At 45.2% G+C, this 23,095-nt stretch overlaps 1 protein-coding gene across 4 annotated transcripts in view; it reads left to right on the forward strand.

Moving 5' to 3' along the window:
* The window catches only part of TOM1L2 (target of myb1 like 2 membrane trafficking protein), a 112,302-nt gene that overhangs the window by 23,140 nt on the left and 66,067 nt on the right, over window positions 1-23,095 (forward strand). For 3 of the 4 annotated variants that reach the window (XM_030211338.1, XM_030211335.1, XM_030211336.1), the window contains exons 2-3: window positions 19,424-19,508; window positions 19,777-19,855. In XM_030211338.1, the coding sequence (XP_030067198.1) occupies window positions 19,424-19,508; window positions 19,777-19,855 (164 nt within the window). Of the gene's footprint in view, window positions 1-10,636; window positions 10,715-19,423; window positions 19,509-19,776; window positions 19,856-23,095 lie in introns of those variants that run through there. The other variant, XM_030211337.1, reaches the window with a different exon arrangement.

A 23,095-nucleotide genomic window follows, 5' to 3' on the forward strand; every position in this document is an offset into this window, starting at 1 on the left:
GTCCAACATTTCTTCCCTCCTCTCTCTTTCTCTTTTTCTTTCTATCTCTTTCACTTTCTCCCTCCCTCTCTCCTTTCTTTGTGTCCCAGGTCTAATATCTCTCTTTCTCCCCCCCCCCCCCCCCCCATACAGCATCTCTCTCTCCCTCTCTCTCTCCCCCATGCAGAATCTCTCCCTCTTACTCCTCCACCCCCGTCCACTATTTCTCCCTCTTCCCTACTCCTGTGCAGTATTTCTTTCCTTTCCTCCCTTCTCTCTACCCATATCCAATAATTCTCTCTCTCTATCTATCTTCCCTCCCGTTGTCAGATTCTCAGTCCGCATCTTCACCCCCACCTCATCTACCTTCACAAGAGTTTCTCTCAAAGGATTTCCAGCAGTGGCAGCAGCGACTCTCACACCTGCCTGCAGCTGACCCAGAAACCTCCCTTCTGCCACGGTCCACCCAGGCAAAAACAGGAAGTTGCATCAGAGGGGGTGGGACACAGCAAAGGGGAGGTTCCCAGGTCTGCCACAAAGCAGCATGTGACAGTCACTGCTGATGACCCTTTGAGAGAGAAGGGAAGGAGGGGAGGGAGATGCAAGACCACAGAACCCAGCTTGTTCCCTCATGTTGGCACTGTCAAAGGTGTACAGCTCTGGGTGGGCCTGAGCCCGAAGTGGGTGGGCCATGGCTACACCCCTGTTTAGGCAATAACACTTGTGCCAGCCTCCTTTACTGTCTGGTGGCTTTCAAGTTAGACTATTGCAACCTTGTTTATGCTGGCCTACCAGGTACAGACTGTCCAAAATACTGCAGTGTGTTTGCTTTCTCATGCTTGTAGATGTGATCATGTTACTTCCCTTTTAGCCCAGCAGCACTGACTTGTATTGATTACTGCCTCCAACATAAAATATTGACACTGACTAATTCAGGGGGTCCCATCCTATCTGTTTTCTCTTAATGTCCTTATACTCCCTCTGTTCCTCTGGACAGCCCTCAGCCTCCCACTAGTGTATTGCTCAAGGCTCCAATCTGTCTGCTTTTTTTTATTCTATCACACCCACTCTCTGAAATTCTCTACCCTCAGATGTTCAGACTTAATCAGATTCAGGGCTTTGTTGAAAGCTCATCTTTAACATAGGCAACCGAGACCCCTCGGGCATGCCGGTTTGAGATTACAACAATAACACAATAATAACATGACAATGGTATTTTCTTAAGATGGCACAACTTGGCCGCAGCTTTATTTAGAATACAAACATCATACCCAGGGTATACCCAAGCCAATCATATTTCCGGCTTAGTAGCCAACCCAGTCCGCCATCTTTAGCGAGACTGACCAATCGTTAACAGAGCTCCCCGCCGTCCAGCAAGGGCGCTCAACCGTAAGCGCAGCTATCCCAGCTGCCTAGCTTACACCATCAGGCTTGGGTACCCCGCCAAAGCTGCGACAGAATATATACATGAACATATCCACATTAAATCGGGCGGTTGGGGCTGGGTGCATGCTGATGCCCGGACGCCAGAAGAGGACGTCCGGGCTCCGCTCTGGGGGTTTTAAGCCCCATGGTAATCCCTCCTTTCCCAGCGGGGTGCCACTGAGGGGCGGGAACGTGCCCTCCGTGCCTCGCCCGCACCCCACTGGCATCGGCGTGCAAGCCCATCGGGGCACGGCGCCATGTTATAGTCGGCTCCGTGCACCCGATGGGGCACTGCGCCTTGTCTTTTCTCATTGGCCTTCCCTGGGGGTTTCTAGCCCTGCTGGCTGGCAGTGATCACCAAACTTCTCCTTGCCAACTTTTATCCTCTTTCCACCCTCTCTCCTTGAGGATCCCCACCAGCATAAGTAACTGTATATATGTCTTGTAAGTTCAGTGTTTGGTGTGGGGGGAGTGCTGAGAATTGCTGGAAAGCAGGAGGGAGGGCAGAGAGGACATTTCATGCCCACCCAAAATCTGCCATCTGGCTGCGGTACGAAGTGGCAGAACTGTTACTGCTGTCCTGATGGATGGGGATGGAGTTGCTTCTTACAGTGTCTGAGAACATTAATTGAAGACCTTGAAAATAAGTCCAGACCCTTCCTAGGAACAGAGAGCGTCTGTATTTGCAGCTATGCAAATGGTATTTAAAATTGTGTCGGTAGGCACATAGCCACAGCTGGATGCAAAGATTTAGGACCCCTGGTCAAATTATGTATCTGAATGAATCCCCGAGTGAACAGAAACTGATACAACCTCTACATGGTCAGTAACCTGCAGTACTGCAGTCCCCCTCCTGACTTGATAACTTCCCCCTGAACCAGCTAAGGGAAATGTTGGGAAGTTATTTCTGCTGACAGAGGTACTCTTGAAAATAAATAGTAAAACTAACGAGGCATTAAAATTTGCAAAACTGTGTCATGTTACAACTTTATTTATATAATAAATCCAAAAAATATAGGGGGTCTTTTACTTAGGCACACTGGCATTTTTGGCACGCGTTAAAATAGGCGCACGCTAAAGACGCCCATAGGAATACATAGACATAGTAACATAGTAGATGACGGCAGAAAAAGACCTGCATGGTCCATCCAGTCTGCCCAAGACAAACTCATATGTGTATACCTTACCTTGAATTTGTACCTGTCCTTTTCAGGGCACAGATCGTATAAGTCTGCCCAGCAGTATTCCCCGCCTCCCAACCACCAGTCCCGCCTCCCATCACCGGCTCTGGTACAGACCGTATAAGTCTGCCCTCCCCTATCCTCTCCTCCCAACCACCACCCCCTCTTCCCCCCAACTGCTCCGCCACCCAATTCTTTAGCGTTTAGCGTGCTCCTGTTTTTAAAGCGCACCAAGAACGCCAGCGCGCCTAAGTAAAAACCCCCCATAGAGAAGAGACTATATCATACAAAATATCACTCTCTTCAATTGCCAACTTTCTCAACCAGGCAATTCTGTTGCATGCTTGATGATATAAATTGAGATTGATAGTATAAAACGATACATGACCATCTGCAAATTCAGGCGAACTTTTTGTAAGGCCTACCCTGCTGTTTCTGATTAGCAACTTCAACTCTGCACTGATTTAAACGACACTGTTATTTCTTACATCTTTGCCATTTATAATTGTTCCCATTTACCCCTACCTTCCCTTACCCTGATTCTGTTTGTATTTGTTTAACGTCGGCCATATTGGAGCTCCCAAATACGGTGACTTGTAAGCCACATTGAGCCTGCTAATGTGTGGGGAAATGGGGGATACAAATGCTGCAAATAAATAAAACTGGCAATTAAGGAGAGTGATATTTTGTTTTGCATGTTTTAACTTTGTACTATGTAGAGGTTGTGGCTGCTTCTGTTCACTTAAGGAGTCTTTGAAATACAGTCTGACCACAGGTTCCTAAACTTTTTCCTACCACTCTATCTAGCAATTTATAGCTGCCGTGTTAGAAAGCTTTTCAATCAGTGTTTATATGTTTATTAAAATAATATAGCACTTACTTGTCTACAAGGTGAAGTATCTTGTTATTTTATTGAATTCCACTTTCTACCAACTTGGTTTTCACATCACAGAAACTTTTTCATGAAGTCCTTGTTAGAAGGCTTCCACCTTAGTACCCCCTACACATGGCTCTCATTTCGTTCCTGAATTTTTCAGAAGAGCACATCCTCTGTAATTCTTAAACTAAGCTGGGAAGGAAAAGCGTCAGTGAAAGCTGTGGATTTTGAAGTCAGGGTGTTGAAATGAGGTTTGCACCTTGCAGTGAGAATAGTTTGCTACCTAACCTCATAGAAGGCCATCTCTTTTTTGCTCCAGAGCGCATGGTTGAATTAAAGGCTTATGGCTGGTCCCATTGTGTGATCTATTTAATATAACAGCCTCCAATCTTTCCACTTCTGAGTTTAAATATTCCATTGTAACTTGTTGGGCAGTGGGAGGAAACAGGGAGGAAGAACCAGGCAATTAATTAAAGCAGTGCTTTCAGGGAGCAAAATGTTGTAAGTGCTGTGTAAGACTTTCCCAGTGGCTGGATTTTGTCTGGTTTATGCAAATCGCTGTCCTCCTTGGGATTTATTCTTCATGAATGTGTAAGCTCTATCGACAAGGTCAGTTAAGGGCAGGAGATGACTTTGGAAAGGACAGGTGACAAGGAACGGAGCAGCAAAGGCCAGCATATCTGATTTTTACAAATGGCTGGTGCAGTCTGGGCTGCTGTAAATTGCTGACAATACAAGGACATTTAAAGTTATCAAGATTACGTCTTGTGTAAAGAACTCCATTCCTTGTGTCTCTGCCAGAACTAAATGTGTTAATCAGTTTTGACTGAATCTGAAAATATTGAATTAGGAGTCTAGAGGTTGGAGCAGGGTCCACAACCCAGCCCGGTTTTCAGCACTTCTACAATGAAATTGTGTGAGATCTGTTTATATTTACAGCTTCCATTTCATGCAAATAGATCTCATACATATTCTTTGTGTTATCAATAGAAATCAAACAAAATAAAACATGGAAAAGAAAATAAGATGATACCTTTTTTATTGGACATAACTTAATACATTTCTTGATTAGCTTTCAAAGGTTGCCCTTCTTCATCAGATTGGAAATAAGCAAATGTGGTAGCAGATAGTATATATAAGAGAAACATCAAAGCATTACTTTGACAGTCTAACAGGTGGGAGGATGGGTAGAAGGTATGCATGGGGACATCAAAGCATTTCATTGATATTCTAACAGGATGGGTGTGGGTAGGTGAGAGGAGGGTGATAAACAGAGAAATACAATTTTATGGTTTATAACGGGCTAGAAAACCCAGATCCTTGTTAAGTCCTGTCTGTTGGGTGTCAAAATATTTAATCATTCTGACTTCAAAGGTCTTACGTTCCTGTATTGTTTTAAAGTTATCTTTCAGGATTCTAACTATGAAATCACTTATATTCTTTGTGGAAATCATGAAAACCAGGCTGGGTCGTGGCCCTCAAGAACTGGATTTGAGGACCCCTGAGTTAGAGCATAGGGTTGGTAGTCCAGTGCGGGTTGCACTGCTGGAATTGGTTCTTTTAAATGAGTTTATTAGTATTGTTCTTGAATTAGTGAACTAGACTTGCCAGAAACATCTCCTGATCATGCCTAGATGGGTGTGTCTTAAGCTGATCCTAGATTGCTCCCTTGCCCAGGATACCCCAAAGGCATCAAGTTTTCAGGATATCCACAACGAATGTGCCTGAAATAGATCTGCATGCAAATCTCTCTCCTACATATTCGTTGTGGATGTCCTTGGAACTAGACCTGCTAGGGATACAACGGGATCAACTGGAGGAGTGTTAGTGGAGATCATGGAAATCAACAAATAAAAAAATGGAAAAAGTCTTTGAATGTAATTTTAACCCGAGTACTTATCCGTGTAACCATTCTGTATTTCAAGGTAGATTACTAAAATATATTCACATCCAGTTACAGTACATACAGTCATTATATTATAAAAACATATATGAAACACAAGTATTACATGCAAAACGCAGGAGTCTTAAAATGTAACCTCAGTTAAATTGCTTAATCAATTAACACATTCAAATGTTTGCTGAAGTAACTAGGGGTTAGATATTCAGCCAGCGGCGATCAATGTTTTGCTGACCGCTGTCAGTGTTATACAGGGAAATTTAGTGCCGGGCCATGTCCAGACTCTGGCATTGAATTTCTGGGTATATGGAGCCAGCTCTGAATAACCACATAAAGATAGGACTGACTTTTATGTGGTTATCTTGGAGGTCCTTTTACTAAGGTGCGGTAATGGATTTAGTTCACGCTAACGTTCTAAATGCTAAGAAATTCAGAGCTATAAAATGGGCTTCTTAACATTTAGTGCGCGCTAAATCTGTTAGCGCACCTTAATAAAAGGACTCCTTAGCCGATTAAGTGCTGAATAGTGACACTTAACCAGTTAAGTGCCAACTCTAACCCCCAGAATAACTGATTTTGACTTATATGCTAACTGGGTATTTTCGGCACCACTATCCAGTTTTTTTTGATCTGTATTGTGAAGAATTTGAATTGTATGTTTTTATGTGGCTTTATATACGTACTTTTGTAAGCTGGACAAGGGCGGGTTAAAAATAATAAATCCAATCCAAGTGCTGCTGAATATTCCCGGGTAGCCGCAGACAGTGATGTAAATGGCCAGGAGTTTCTCCTGCCAGTTAAAATGTTTTGAATATTGGGCCCTAGGTTATAATTGTCTAAAAATCATGTAATCTTGTATGAAGCTGATCTCATTTGAAGGCCATTCCAATGACATGTGATCCTGTGACTTCTGATCCTATCATATGTAATCTTATGATAAATATTTTGGGGGGGAGGGACCTGTAACCTATTAGTGCCAGCCAACTTCACTTTTTTAAGAGTAATTTAACTCCATCATGTTTATCATGTAAGCTAGTGCCAGAACATGGTCAATTTAAAAAGTTAAACAGTAATATTTAAAATGCAATCCTAGTTCCCTGAAAAAGGCATAACTCATTTTCATCTCTTACCTCAGCTGCATTTGCATCATTACACTAATCAAAGAGGAGATCATTAGTAAAAGAGGATGGTAAATGAGTTTAAGAAAAGTTGAGATAAGCACAGAAGATCCGTCGATGCAGAGAAGTGACGGGAAGCCGTAGATCAATAAGGATCAATGGCGGTGCATCAGGCATGAAATTGCAAAGGCTGGATGAGCCTTATGGCCCTTATTTGCCATCACTTTCTCTGTTTAACCTTTTTACTCCAAATACTATGAGGTTTTTAATCACATAATGCTGCAAACAGGTATAAAATTACTATTTAAAATGCGAGTATAATAAGTAAGCTGCCCTAGCATGGTCTGGTATCCCTTGAAAGGAACAAGGTTTCATAGAAAGATGAAGACGGATGGTGCCAATGCAAAGCAGTTTGTTCTTTTCTGGCAGTGTAATAACCCTTTTGAAATCAAAGCATGGAAGGAAAGTCATCTTTTCTGCAGTGTTTGAGGACTCGACATTTGTCACTGCACTTTTGAGCACATGTGACCGTGTCCTGCAATGGCACTGGTTCAGTTCTTGTCTCATAAAGCATGAATATGCCTTACTATCCAGACAGTTAAACCAGCAGCTCATCATCCAACAAGAAAGACTCTTTTTTTTGTTCCTTGAATTTCCACTGTTTATTGCAAAATAACAATGGACAGTTTAGTAACTGCATACAGAAGCTGAAACCAGAATCTTTCAACCCCAGGGCAAGAGTCTTTGAATTGGATACTGAACAGTTGCTGACCAGCTGACAGTATTGCAGAGAGATGGATCTGGAGCATCTGAGGATTGGGTCTTAATTTGTTACAGAGATGGAATGATGTGGAGAATAAACTGAGGATGTTGGGAAGTTGGTCATAAAGGGAATTGTTAAAAAGGAATCTGCTTCCCAAGAGAGGAGAAAGCAGAGGCGTAGCCAGACCTTGATTTTGGGGGGGGGGGGGGGGGGTAGGGGCTGAGCCCAAAGTGGGGCGACACATTTTGCCCTGCCCCTGCTGCTCTCCACCCCCATTGCAACCCCACATACCTGGGCTGGCAGGGGTCAAGCCCCGCCAGCGGAACCTTCCTTCCTGTAGTTCTACTTAGTTCTGCGCTGCCTGCCCTGCTTTCCCGTCCTGGCACACATGCTCGGTTTTAGTGAAATTGAGCTTGCGCGAAGCACACATATTTTCAATTTCATTAAAACCAAGTGTGTGTGAGGGAAGAGGAAGCAAGTCAGACAGTGAGGTGGTGAGTATTTCCACAGGAAAGCTTCTGTTGACAGGGCTTGGGGACCCCTGCCAGCCAAACAGCAGACTTTGGGGGCCCGAACCCAAATTTGGGGGGGGGGGGGGGGGAAGGACCCCTGTGGGTATTCCACCAGGAGAAAGACAGAGCTATGCTGCATGCTCTGAGCCAAAATGGAGTATTTTGCCTTGTAGTCAGGAGGAATCAAGAAGAAGTCCCACAAGTCTAGAGGACAAAGAAAGGGACCAGTAGGGTCAGATTAGGACACCATGCAATTCACCAAGAGCCCTGATGCACTCTGCTAGGACTTGTGGGTCAAATGTAGAGGCTGACCTATCAGAATGCAGAATGCAAGGACAATCAGGAAGTGACAGCAGCACTGAACATAAATATGGAACTCCAAATGTGACCCGCTGAGTGAAAAGGTATTAAAAGCGGGGTGTGTGACTTATACCACAAGATAGAGGGATAGCAACTGAATAATCCTGCCAAATTTCAGCCTCAGGTATGGACTAATTACGTCTTTAAAAAATGAGAAATATTTATCCAATGGCGATCCTAGGTCAGCTGCCACCCAGAGCGGATCGCCGCTGCGCACCCCCCCAGGTGCATTCTTGGCTGCTGGAGTGTGCAGAGAGCAGCCGCGTGCCTGTCTGCTCCACTGGCTCCTTGCTCCCCCTGTCCCGGAACAGGAAGTAACATGTTCCGGGGCAGAGGGAGCAAGGAACCAGTGGAGCCGACAGGCACGCGGCTGCTCTCTGCACCCTCCAGCAGCGTGCACCCGGGGCGGACCGCCCCGCCCCGCCCTTGCTACTCCACTGTATTAATCAATACAAAAGTAATTATCCCCAGAAATAAACACCTTGGGTCCCTCCTGTTTTTAGGCTGTAGGGACATGAAAAACATCAAAGTTTTGAAAGAAATTGCAGAGTCTCATTCTACTGACCCTATAGTACACAAAACTTTCAAAAATGAAAGTTGTTTTTAGCCTTTACCTCTGGTATTTGTAACCCCACTTCTGGTACCTTTTCACTCTGGGTCATAAATACGGAAAACAACAGTGGGGGCAGAGCAAGTTCAATCAGATTTCTAATTCTGCACTTTTGAAACACAGATTTACAACAGTGAACTAAAGCTATCTTGATGTAGCAGGAGGCAAGTAAGCACGTTTTTAAAAATGCTGTTTTGGCTTTATTCTTATTTTGTATGTGTTTTTGGCTTTGATCCTCTCCTCTCCAGATGATATGTCTGTCTGAGGCCTGGTGGGAAGCTCCTGGGGTTATCCCTAAGCAAATCAACTCCATGGTGTGCTAAATACTGTTTAACTTCGGTAGGGTTTTTTTCACCATTCTCTTTGGCAACCTTGCTAATTACCAAGGATATTTCAGCCTAAAACAGTTGCAGTATGCGCTGTATGAAGATTTGTTTTTCTGTAGATGACGGGTTGAGGCAGAAGGAAGGAAGAGTGGGTGAGGAAATGCATTTTTCTTCCAAGATGTTGTAACATTCAATGTTTTTAGCCTTTCTCAGCTGCAAAGTATTATGGGGAAATACAAACACAGAGTAATGACCGACTTCATAATATTTCATTATCACTTCAAAAAGTCAGTCCAAAGGCCAGAATTCCAGTACAGCAGCAGCACTTGTCAAGACTAGAATTCAAGAGAACTCATAAGGTTTTCTGCTTTTCTACTCAATCAGAACCTGTTTCTGTTGGGATCCAGTTCCATGAGCCTTTTCCCCACTCTGTAATCTACCCTCCCTGCTCTAGTCCAGTCATTGGAGCAACAGCCCTCAGCCAGGGGCCAGGCACCAGGAAGGGCTCCTTCTGGAACCCTGTACTCATGGGCCCTACATCCAGCCTCCAGCTGTTGCCGTTGTTCAATGACTGGGACTCCAGTGGTCTCCTCAAAACCTTTTGAATGTGTGGACCACCCGGATGATCTTACTGACCACCTGGCTAACAACAGAAAATGGTATAATACTCTCCTGACTCCCACCCAGCTACTCCTTCATGCCATCCGGCTGGCAAAATTTTCTAAGAAGAACACGGCTCCTTGTTGCAGGCTGACCTGACCAGGAATTGAACCCAGGTATTCCACATGGGCATTGCCACTGAGTTACCAAGCTGGTCCATAATGCAGAAATCTTTGTGCTAAGATTTAGTCTTTCTTTCATAAGTGGGCAAGGCAGCCTGAAATTAAAGGAATTTAACATAAGAAATTAAGAATAGCCATACTGGCTGTCATGGTCCTACCGTGTCTTCGTCGCTGCATCTTTTGGGTTCTCCATCGGTTACGCCACGCTGACGACACTGCTCCCAGGGTGTGTGTGTGCACGCGCGCCTCAGCTTCTTCCCATCGGGACGGCAGTGGGGATCACACAAGATGCCTCAAGGTGACGTCCTGCCTCAGAGGCATTTAATTGCACCTGAGACCCAATTCCAGTGCCTCTGCATGTTCTGTTTCAGCACCTGTGCCCGAGAGTTCCTCAGATGCTCCAGCTCCTGGCTCACTACTGCCCTCATTCATGTGGGCACCCCTGAGACGTGGCACACCGGTGAGGATTCCTGTGTCTTTGCTGCCCTGACCCTGGCACGCTACCGCGCCTGTCATCTGTGCTAGGCAATGACTCATCAACCACAGTCGGGCTTTCCCACTGTGGTCCAAGGGCTCACCCACCTGACATGACACTGGGTCAGATCAATGGTCCATCTAGCCCAGTATCCTGTTTCCAACAGTGGACAATCCAGGTCACAAGGACCTGGCAGAATCCCAAATTAGTAGCAACAGTCCATGCTACCAATATAGGGTAAAGCAATAATCATTTCAAGATCACTTATACATTTATTTTCTGTACAGGATGAGAATGTAATACTGTTCACACAATACTGGATGTAATATCGTGTACTACTTACAGCACTGCTGGATTGAATGGAATGGGGAGAGAGAGTTTCTTTCTACTTTCGGGATTCTGCCAGGTACTTGTGATATGAACTGGCCACTGGGGAAACAAGATACTGGGCATGACGGACCTTAGGTCTGACCCGGTATGACAGTTCTTATGTTCTGGTTTTTGTGTGTGTTTTTAATTTTAACAGTTTTACTCCTTCTGCTCTGGCCAGACTCCAGCTTCTTATACTTAAGAGGGTCAGGTGGAAGGTCATTAATAATCTAGAGGGTCTCAGTTTCAGCCAAAAGAGAAAGAAACGGCTATACTCGCCTCACGGTCCAGAGCCTACACTTAGAACATCCAAAAAGAGGCAGAGAAGTGAATATTCAAACATAGAAACATGACGGCAGATAAAGGCCAAATGACCCATCCAGTCTGCCCATCCTCTGTAACCCCTAATTCTTCCTGTTCCTAAGTGATCCCACATGCTTATCCCATGACACAGTCCTCGACTCCACCACCTCCACCGGGAGGCCATTCCACGCCTCCACCACCCTTTCTGTGAAATAATGCTTCCTTAGGTTACTATATTTTCACATTTCAGATATCCTGAAAACCAGGTGTGCCATCAATATATTCTGAAGAGAAACTAGCATTGGACATTTGGGACGCAGTTCTGTAAATGACGCCCAAATTTGGGCACCGGTAAAAATTAGCACTAACCGCTATTCTGTAAACGGTGCTCAGGGCTGGGCGCCGTATATAGATTGGTGTTTGGCGCTGGGAAAATTGGGTGTGAAATTTACGTACCTGGATTAGGCATAAAATTGGGTGTGAAATTTACGTACCTAGATTAGGCATAAATCCCCCAAATTTTGTCACATTGCACGTAAATTCCAGGAACGTCCCGATCCACTCTTCCCCTCCAATGGCCGCACCTGTCAAGGTCTTTTACGTCCCCTTTTCAGATCCACGTGTAAAATTTTTGCATTGACATTTTAATTCATGGTAATTAGCACTGATGATTGATTTGTTAGCGTTTTGAGAAAACTGTCTTGTAGTTAACACAGAGCATTTACTACTGTATGTTAAATGCATACCAGGTAAAGTAGAGCAGTTAGAATGGTGAACTTTACTCTAGAAGTGTATTTATTTAGCTCACACCTTTTCATTGTTGGCTCAGGGTGAGTTACATTCAGGTACAGTTGGTGTTTCCCTGTCCCCAGAGGGTTTACAATCTAATGGGCCAATGCTCAGAACTCCTGGTGCTATATGACCATCACCCGGAATAGCTCAGGAACAGTGTAGAAAAATAGCTCCCCAAAGCTGAACACTAATTGCATGCAAATAATATGCGCGCTGTGAGACTGAAAGTAGGGGGAAGAACGGGCTTGGTGCATGTGCACAAGAGTTTCATGCTAAGCGCATCCCTTGTGCGCATGCGCCAGGCAAACCCGGAAGTGAAGCATACACGGGCTCTGTTCCTCTGCGCCTTTTAAATATAGGCCTTTCAAATTTATTTTTTTCACTGGAAGGCTTATATTTAAGTGCAGAAAACAGGTGCCAACGTGTGTTACTCACTCCCAGTGCTTAGAGGCTTCCTTCACTAGGCCCCCGAGAGACTGGGCCCGGGGCAAGGCTGCCCCCGGGGGCCCGCCCCCCCGAGGTCATCGCCGCTGCTCCCCACCTCTACCCGCCCCCCTCCGTCTGCTACCGGGCCGGGCCCCCTGCATTGAAATCACAGCGCCTCTCACCTCCGTGTGAAAGAGCTGCAGGCAGCAGGGTAGCAGATCGCCTCCCTTCGGCCCTCCTTCCATCCTTGTGTCCCGCCCTCGCGGAAGTTACGTCAGGCGAGGGCGGGACACTGGGAGGGAAGGAGGGCCGAAGGGAGGAGATCTGCTACCCTGCTGCCTGCAGCGTTTTCACACGGAGGTGAGAGGCACTGTGATTTCAATGCAGGGGGCCCGGCCTGGTGGCAGACGGTCGACGATGGAGGGCGGGTGGGACTGCAGCGCTGGGCCTGGGGAATTTTGTCCCCCCTGCCCCCCCCTCTCGGCGGCTTTGTCCTTCAGCTTCCAAATGTAATCAGAACCGACAGATTTTAAGGAGAAAATTATGGGAAATCACCTCTTCAAACACTCTAACGCCAGCTCAGATCTGGCGTTAGGTTTCCAGCAGTAAGGGTGGCTTTGTTTTCTTGGGGAGGAATAGGGATTGACCTCATTAATATCCGTTTGACTATATTTAAACACTATTTACGCTAATCTTTGCTGTGTATGTTCTTTCCTGCGCTAGAGATCTCTGAACATTCTGCGCAGATTAAGGCCAGGGCTAATCCAGTTCTAATCGTCTCTAGTGCCGGCATTAGATTCTGAGCGTCGGCCTATAAGTTTGTACCTGAGGCTCTGGAGGATGAAGTGACTTGCCCAAGATCATAAGAGTAGCCGTACTTTGCCAGACCAATAGTCCATCTAGCCCAGAATCCTGTTTCCAACCGTGGCTAATCCAGGTCACAAGTACCTGACAAAAACCCAAATAGCAGCACCATTCCATGCTACCAATCCCAGGGCAAGCAGTAGTTTCCCCATGTCTGTCTCAATAGCAGACTATAGACTTTTCCTCCAGAAACTTGTCCAAACCTTTTTTTAAACCCAATTATGCTTACTGCTTTGCTACATCCTCTGGCAATGAGTTCCAGGGTGAAAAAATATTTCCACCTATTTGTTTTAAAAGTAATTCCATGTAATTTGAGTGTCCCCTAGTGTGTGTACTTTTTGAAAGAGTAAAAAATCGATTCACTTTTACCCGTCCTACACCACTGAGGATTTTGTAGACCTCAATCGTATCCCCCCTCATCCGTCTCTTTTACAAGCTGGAGAGCCCTAACCTTTTTAGCCTTTCCTCATACAGGAGCAGTTCCACCCCCTTTATCATTTTGGTCGCTCTTCTTTGAACCTTTTCTAATTCCGCTATATCTTTTTTGACATACGGCAACCAAAATTGAGCGCAATACTCAAGATGAGTTTGTATCATGGAGAGGAATTATAGTAGTCTGAGTTACCATCCCTTTTCTAATAATTCCTAGCATCCTGTTTGCTTTTTAGGCCGCCACCACCACACACTGGGCAAAAGATTTCAGCGTATTATCTATAATAACACCTAGATATTTTTCTTGGGTACTAACTTCCAAAGTGGACTCTAGCATCAGGTAACTATGATTTGGATGATTATTCTCAATGTGCTTCACTTTGCATTTGTCCACATTAAATTCCATCTGTCATTTGGATGCCCAGTCTTCCAGTTTCCTAAGATCTTCCTGCAATTTTTCACAGTCCACATGTGTTTTAACTAGGGCTGCACGTTAATTGTGATTAACTCCGCATTTAACATGTTAATTATTAATCGTGATTAATAATTAACCACCATCCCTCCCCTGCATGCGCATTTAGTCTGGCATCTCTCTCTCCCCTCCCGGACCGCAAGTAGTTCTCTCTCCTCTCCTGGTTTGCTTTTTTATTTTCAGTAAGTCTTCACCCTGCAGCGGCAGCTGTATTTAAAAGTGCCTCATCCTGCACTAGGCCTTACCTTTTGATCCGTCCCGCTCCCTTCTGACGCAACTTTCTGTTTTCAGCACGACGGGTCAGAAGGAAAGGCCTGTTGCAGGCCAAGGCAGCATTTCAATATGGCTGCCGATGCAGGGCAAAGACTTACTAGAAATAAAAATGTAAACTGGGAGGGAAGGGAGAGCTGCCGATGCTCCAGGAGGCAAGGGAAGGATGGGGGGGGAGGGGAGAGAGGAAGAGAGAATCGCAGGAGGAGAGGGGAGACATATTTGAGAGAGAGGGAATGAATGAAGGCACAAGGGGCACATATGAGAGAGGGAGAAAATGGGTGATGTCAGGGTGTACATATAAGAGAGAGAATGGGCTTAGGCCCCTTCCAGATCTGAAGTACTTGTTCAATGGCTGGTGGGGTAGGTGAAGCCCCGCCAGCTGAAGAATTCTGCTGCCTGAGTCACCCCCTTCCTCCTTGTACTGCCTCAAGAGCAAGGAAGTCAGCGGGTTTCCCTCCAGCCACTAACACACTCCCAAAGCATGCTCAGAAAGTGCCGGCATCGGTGGCTGGAGGCAACCCACTGACTTCCTCGCTTCTGAGGCGGCACAAGGAAGAAGGAGGCCACTTTGGCAGTGGATTTGTTCGACTTGTTGGGCTTCGGTATCCCCACCAGCAAAGGTATGGTATCTGATATGGGGGGAGGGGGTCAGCGAGAGGAAATGCGTGCCTCCCCAGTCTATCCCTGTGCCCTCCCCCAGTGGACTGCTGGCTATGCCCTGCCTTTAATCGCAATTAAAAATTTTAATCAAAATGCAGCCTAGTTTTATCAACTTTGAATACTACTACTACTTATCATTTCTAAAGCGTTACTAGACGTAGTTTTGTGTCATCTACAAATTTAAATCACCTCATTCATTGTCCGATTTCCAGATCATTTATAAATATGTTAAATAGTACCGGTCCCAATATGGCACTCCACTATTCACCCTCCTCCATTGAGAAAAATGGCCATTTAATCCTACCCTCTGTTTTCTCTCCAATAACCAATTCCTAATCCACATCATAACATTGTCTCCTCTCCCATGACTCTTTAATTTTCTTAGGAGTCTCTCATGAGGAACTTTGTTAAAGGTATTCTGAAAATCTAGATCTACTACATCAACTTGCTCACCTTTATTGGCATGTTTATTCACGCCTTCAAAGAAATGAAGCAAATTAGTGAGACAAGACTTCCCTTGGCTGAATCCATGCTGATTCTATCCCATTAAACCATGATTGTCTACATGTTCCGTAATTTTATTCTTTATAATAGTTTCCACTATTTTGCCCAACACTGGCGTTGAATTTACCGGTCTGTAATTTCCCACATCACCCATGGAACCCTTTTAAAAAATCGGCATTACATTGGTCACCCTCCAATCCTCAGGTACTATGGATGATTTTAACGACAGGTTACAGATCACTAACAGCAGCTCGGCAATTTCATGTTTGAGTTCTTTCAGTACCCTGGGGTGTATGCCGTCCGGTTCAGGTGATTTACTACTCTTTAATTTGTCAATTTGGCTCAGGAGCATCAGTGGGTAAAGCGGGAGTTGAACCCTGATCTCTTTAGTTTGCAGCCTGATGCTCTAACTACTGGTCTACTCCTCCACTCCACTATTGCGGTAGATGACGGCATCTTGTTAATCTTCCGCGTTAGTGGTTAATGCGCAGTAATAACTTCTGGGTTAATAGCAAGGCTCATATCTCACCCATTCCACACCCCAAAACGGCAGTTTCCACATTAGCAGACTAACATTGCAATTGGTGCATTAAACAGAAAACACAGTTCAGTAAATAAGGATATTGCTGTTTATAATTCTTTATGTGCATCATAGCAAAAATGAAACCCATAGAGTCGGATAGAGCAAAGACGGTGAAGGTGTTGACTGCACAGCTTTCCTGCTCGCTCAGCTTCCGTGCATGATCTAACCATTGACAGTAATACCAGAGAATCAACTGACGAGCAGTATGGTTGGGGAAAGAAAATAGAACCCATTCAGTTAATGATGAGGCAGTGCTGCTTTTCCTTCCTCAAGGTCTGTTGCACAAATCTGTCTCTTTTGCACTGCCTTTAATAGTAGATGTACTGGCGTGGATGCACACAACATTTCACAATGTTTCATAATCATGGGAGGGACTCGAAGAATGCCAAATGCATACAGATGGAACCAAAAACCCTTGAAAAGTAAGGGTGGAACCTACCAATGCTTATCCGATTATGGAATGCGGCTGGAGAGCTTTCTAATTTTAGATCTGTCGTTTCTCTCTCCCTCTGCCATTTCTCGATTCTTCTTGAGAAATTTCCTGAAGACAGCAGATGTTAAATTTCAGAGTATTAGTTTTCAAAACAGCAAACTTAATTTCATTAGATTTGCCCAGTTTTGCTGTATGTTTAAGATATTCCTTGCATCTCAGTGGCCTTAAAGAAAAAATGATGCAGATCTGCCAGCAGCTCTTTTGACCGAGACAGCCACGAGGAGACACTTTTTCTCTTGCTGTCAGGTGTAAAGCGGCAGCAGAATAGCCTGTCTGAATATTGTGGTCGATATTGGGACAGGTTTCAAAAGCCCAAATCGTTTGAAGGTCCACAGCTATTTTTGTACATGCAAACCTTGAAGCAAATTTTCAAGAGCAGCTACCCAAGCAGCTTTTCTTTTTGAATATTAGATTCGGCAAGACCTTGGGTAACAACAGCCCCAGCAGACTCACTCTGGCAACATCACAACATAAGCACATAAGTAATGCCATACTGGGAAAAGACCAAGGGTCCATCGAGCCCAGCATCTTGTCCACCACAGCGGCCAATCCAGGCCAAGGGCACCTGGCAAGCTTCCCAAACGTACAAACATTCTATACATGTTATTCCTGGGATTTTGGATTTTTCCAAGTCCGTTTAGTAGCGGTTTATGAACTTGTCCTTTAGGAAACCGTCCAACCCTTTTTTAAACTCTGCTAAGCTAACCGCCTTCACCACATTTTCCGGCAGTGAATTCCAGAGTTTAATTACACGTTGGGTGAAGAAAAACTTCTCCGATTTGTTTTAAATTTACTACACTGTAGTTTAATCGCATGCCCCCTAGTCCTAGTATTTTTGGAAAGCGTGAACAGACGCTTCACATCCACCTGTTCCACTCCACTCATTATTTTATATACAACATGCCTTCCTAATAAACCTCTTCTGAATGCCACATTTTTCACCAAGGCTGGAATAGGAATTTAGGATTGTGGTAGACTTGCTAACAAGCAGTTCTGTGTTATGTTGATCAACCACAACTCTGGTGGTGTAGCAGGAGGCCAGAGGCCAGGGACCAAGTGACTTCAGCTGCCTGAGAAGTCACCATATTCAAACAGTGCGGAGCTCCTAAATTTATGCTCATAAGGGGCCTTTTTGCACCTACACTTGTCCAACGTGCATCAAATTAGAACTACCGTCCAGCTACCGCGTGCCGCAGGCAGTAATTCTATTTGATGCACGTCCAAAATGTGCGGCAGAAAATATTTTCTATTTTCTACCACGTGGCGCTAACTGGGTGGTAATCGGCAGTGACCGCACGCTGACGATTACCGCTCAGTTAACGAGTGGGACCTATACAGCTAAGTCAATGGGTGGTGGTAAGGTCTCAGCCCAAAATGGACGCGCGTCCATTTTCAGCCCCCCCCCCCCAAAAAGGCCTTTTTTTGCAGGCAAACTGAAAAATGGAACTGCGCGCATCCAGTACATGCGCCTACCCCACTGCAGGCCATTTTTCGGCGTGCCTTAGTAAAAGGGTCCCTAAGTTAGCCTCCTAAGTTTGTGCCCTATTTTTTGCCAAATTTAGGAGCATAACTTTTCAGCTGGAAATTAATTTTAATTTAGGAGCTTAAAAGTTATACCCCGGATTCTATATAGCACAGCCGTAATTGTGCACGTAAATCCAGTCATATTCTGGATTTGTGCATGCATTTTAATTACTTAAGCTATTCGTTGCCACAATTATTGACACTAATTGGCACTAAATAGAATTTACGCACATAACTTCTTAGGTGTATTCTGTAAAGTGGTGTGCGTAAATTCTAATCCAAGTTGCCAAAAAGGGGGCGTAGAATGAGCAAGCTGTAGGTGTTGTGAAAAAATTTACACACACGATTATAGAATAACCCTGCTCCGCGCCTAACTTAGATGCTGATATTTACAACAAGTTTTACTTGGCGTAAACGGATACACCTAGAATTCGGCGCAGGCATGGCCACTGTGCGTATTCTATAAACCAGCTTAGGAGTATTCTCTAAACCGGTTTGCAGAATATGCCTAGGCGTAAATACTTTCGGTACCGATTTTTTTCAGACACCGTATATGTATCTAGTCCTGTGTTCATAAATTTAAACCTGCCATTCGTTTGCCTAGAATTATGAGGCTATTTTATGAGCCTAGTGCTCAAAATTGAGGATAAGCTCCTAACTTTTTTTCCCTGTCCTAAATCTGCCCCTGCTGCCACACAATGGTTGGGGTGGCAAGAAAAGTGAAGATAAATTGGAAAGTCATGAAAGGTCATCAGACCTAAGCTGGGTATCACAGAAGGAGATCAGTGTAAGGAAAATGAAGCAGGATTTTGCCGAGTTTGAGGGTTTTCTCTTCTCTACCCTTGCTGTTAGTCATTTGAAACGTTAAACCAAGCCATATCTGAAGTATTGTTTTTGCAGGGTACATTCCTGGTTGTATTCCTAATCTTTGGCCATTGACCAAAATGTTTGAAATGTTCATCCCATAGGTAACAGCATCGGGCTCCAGCTCCATCAGATCCCTGGTCTGTGTTAGAGAAGCCTTGATTGTAACCTGCATTTTAAGATAATGTGGGATTTAGGGTTTTCAATCAACAAGTAATGAATGAATGACCTTGAATGCTGCGGAAAAAAACTTTGCGCTCAGGAGACAATAGCTGTCCCTCTGTGCAGATGTGCCCAAAGCACTAATATTTGTATCCAAGGAGTAAAAGATATTAATGTAAATATTATATAAGACCTTATGTGGAAGACTTTGTGTTATGAGAACACTGACGTCAAGGATCATGTGCAGAAGCGGTAATTAATGAAGGCAGGGGCATCGCAAAGTGCTTTCCTAACTCCCCTGATCTGTACTAAATATTTGATTGTGCATAAATCTATTTTGTGGCCAGACAATAGTTGTTTTTATTTTTCTAATTTGCTTCATCTTTGCTTCCAGAGAAGGCTACAGATGGCTCCCTCCAGAGTGAGGACTGGACACTGAACATGGAGATCTGTGACATCATCAATGAAACAGAAGAAGGGTACGTTGAAGCGTCACAAGCACCCACACGCGTGTATAACCACAGATCTAGAGTGAAACATATATATATATAGATATGGGGGGTGAGGGGCATATAAGCACACTGTAAAACAAAGGAATGGTTCCCAGATTTGACCCAGGGGTGAGAGAAATGAAAGGAGCAGATGTTCTATGTAGGGACACAGTACACTCTGTCTGAGATTTCTGTACTCTAAATAATGCATGTGGCCTTCTCAGCAGTCTAAAGCACTCTCTCTTCCCCTCTCTAGGCCCAAGGATGCCATTCGAGCACTGAAGAAGAGATTAAATGGAAATAAAAACTACAGAGAAGTGATGCTTGCCTTAACGGTGAGTGTGCAGTAAAGGAGGGGGGGAGGGCAGAAAGCCTACGCTTCACAGGGTGGATTCCTCTGGATTACCACATATAATGAGATAAACTGGACCTGTGTGGATTTTGAAGTGGGAACAGGGATGTAGAGATTCCTCCTGTCAGGCTTCATCCCTCTTCTCTAACAACAGTTGATGGTTATATATGTTGAGATAGTAACACAGTAGATGACAGCAGAAAAAGACCTGCACGGTCCATCCAGTCTGCCCAAGAAGATAAATTCATATGTGCTACTTTTTTATTTGTACTGTCCTCTTCAGGGCACAGACCATATAAGTCTGGCCAGCCCTATCCCCGCCTCCCAACCACCAACCCCGCTTCCCACCACCAGCTCTGGCACAGACTGTATAAGTCTGCCCAGCACTATCCTCGCCTCCCAACTACCAGTCCCGCCTCCCACCACCAGCTCTGGCACAGACCGTATAAGTCTGCCCAGCACCATCACCACCGGCTCTGGCACAGACCATATAAGTCTGCCCAGCCCTATCCCCGCCTCCCAACTACCAGTCCCGCCTCCTACCACCAGCTCTGGCACAGACCGTATAAGTCTGCCCAGCACTATCCCTGCCTCCCACCATCGGCTCTGGCACAGACCGTATAAGTCTGCCCAGCACTATCCCCGCCTCCCAACTACCAGTCCCGCCTCCCACCACCAGCTCTGGCACAGACCGTATAAGTCTGCCCAGCACCATCACCACCGGCTCTGGCACAGACCATATAAGTCTGCCCAGCACTATCCCCGCCTCCCAACTACCAGTCCCGCCTCCTACCACCAGCTCTGGCACAGACCGTATAAGTCTGCCCAGCACTATCCCTGCCTCCCACCATCGGCTCTGGCACAGACCGTATAAGTCTGCCCAGCACTATCCCCGCCGCCCAACCACCAGCCCCGGCACAGACCGTAAAAGTCTGCCCAGCACTAGTCCCGCCTCCCAACCACCAGCCCCGGCACTGACCGTATAGGTCTGCCCAGCACTAGCCCCGCCTCCCAACCACCAGCTCTGCCACCCATTCTAGGCTAAGCTCCTGAGGATCCCTTCCTTCTGCACAGGAAGAGATGAAACAGCCTTTGGGTAATGACCTTCTGGGCTCCATGTGGCTTGTTTCCAGTCCCCTTCTCAGATCTTGCCCTCTTATTTTAATGTTGACAGTCCACCCAGTTTCTTGTTGGCATCATGACTTTTCAAGCTCTGATGGCTGGCTTCCATTTTTGCCTCTAGTAAAGTAAATTCCCTCACTGCACATTCTTCCTGTGTAGGTAATGAGGAAGAATTGAGTTGAAATGTAATCTTTTGAAAGGCTGATGTGCTTGGTCTTTTCAGAAATATAAATTCAGCACCTGGTACCTTGTCAGGAGCTGCTGTGAGTATCAGTGGTGCCAGGAGTTTGCCGGAGAAATGGGAGCTAAACCCATGGCAGGAGGAAACCATGGACCATGTGAAGAGCTGGCAGAGCGTCAGACTGCCAGCAGTTGTACTGTCTGGCTCTCCCAGACACCTGGGATTGCATGAGTGAATTGAAATCCTTTTCTAGGATTTCGAGGCAGGTCTAAGGACTGATTCAAAGGGCTGTGCAGCAGAACAGATTTTATTTGTGGGGGGGGAGGGGTTGTTTAATTCAGCAGCTTCTTCCTGGTTCAGTTGGAAATGGCCTGTACTGGGACTATGACACTGTGAGATACAGTTTGGGGAATTGGGGGTTATCTTAGGGGTAGGGAGATCAGATTGTTGAGGGTGTTCTTGAGGAAGGGGGAATAGGATATTGGGGATATTTTTGCAGGGTATAGAGATGACCCTTCGCATTATGGCTGTTTTTTGTTAATTTCTCCCTTCCTGTTAGTGCCTGGTGGGAGGCGGGGCTGGTGGTTGGAAGGCGGGGATAGTGCTGGGCAGACTTATAGGGTCTGTGCCCTGAAGAGGACAGGTACAAATCAAGGTAAGGTATACACATGAGTTCATCTTGTTGGGCAGACTGGATGGACCATGCAGGTCTTTTTCTGCCGTCATTTACTATGTTACTATGTCAGTGCCTGAGTCAATCACTGCTCGCTCACGGACAGGAAGGGACACGTTTTAGTAATGAGTTTCAGATTAATGCTGCGGTATGCACTGTAGTATTCTGACGGCGCGCATCTTTTAATGCAGCAGTAATTTGCATGTTCATTGATCACTGTATCTCAGTGGTAAACGTTTGCAGAAAGTTTGCATTAGAATCCTGTGCGCTCAGTGGTTCTAACTCAAGGTCTTCTACATCGACCCCAGAATGCTTAATCAGAAAGCTTGTTGGCCTAGGATTTTATGAGTTGGACTGTACGGAAGAACTGTTTCACGGTAGTTCTATTATTAGGTTTCAATCTACTTTTTTCATTTATTTTATTTATGTTTATTCTTTGTTATTTTACTATTGTTATGCTGTTAATAAGTTTTATGTTAAACTGTACCTGCCTTGGGTGTATCTCTTCATAAAGGCGGTCGATAAATCCCAGTAAATAAAAATAAAACTAATGACGGAAGGTTCAGAGGGGCAATAGAGTAATTCATTTTGTCTTCTAGGTCTGTTATGCCAGCAGGACTCCCAGCTGCCATACAAGCCTAATCCTCCTGATTAAGAGCCCATGCAGAGGCAGTGGCTAGAATAGCCAGTCACAGCGGCCCTGTGTTTGGAAAAACAATAGAGCAATTTCAGTATGTCATTGTGCTGCACGCCTGCAGGAGAGCATGGGACTCATTTTCAAAGCACTTAGACTTAGAAAGCTCCATAGGTTACTGGGGCTCATTTTCAAAAGAAAAAAAACATCCAAAAAGTGGCATAAATCAGCATTTGGGTGTTTTTCTCACAAAAACATCTAAATTGGGTATTTTCAAAACCAATTTTTAGATGTTTTTCTATGAAGTCCTTCAGAAGCGCGTTCAAATCACGAGGGGACATGTCAGGGGTGTGTGAAGGGTGGGATCTGGGGGTTCCTAACACTTGGGACGTTTTTCTGCCATAATGGAACAAAACAAAAACATCCAGGGTGTTGATGATTTGTTTTAGACTTGTTTTATTAACAAACTAGTAAGAAAGGCCCGTTTCTGAGGCCAATGAAACGGGCGCTAGCAAGGCGCTTTCGTTCCCATCCCCCCCCCCCTTGATGTTGGACTTACCCTCCATGCTTCAGGGTGGTCGTGGTCGTGGGCGCCCCGGCCCGGCCGGCGACC

This window comes from Microcaecilia unicolor, chromosome 8, assembly GCF_901765095.1.
Source record: "Microcaecilia unicolor chromosome 8, aMicUni1.1, whole genome shotgun sequence".
Lineage (NCBI taxonomy): Eukaryota > Metazoa > Chordata > Amphibia > Gymnophiona > Siphonopidae > Microcaecilia > Microcaecilia unicolor.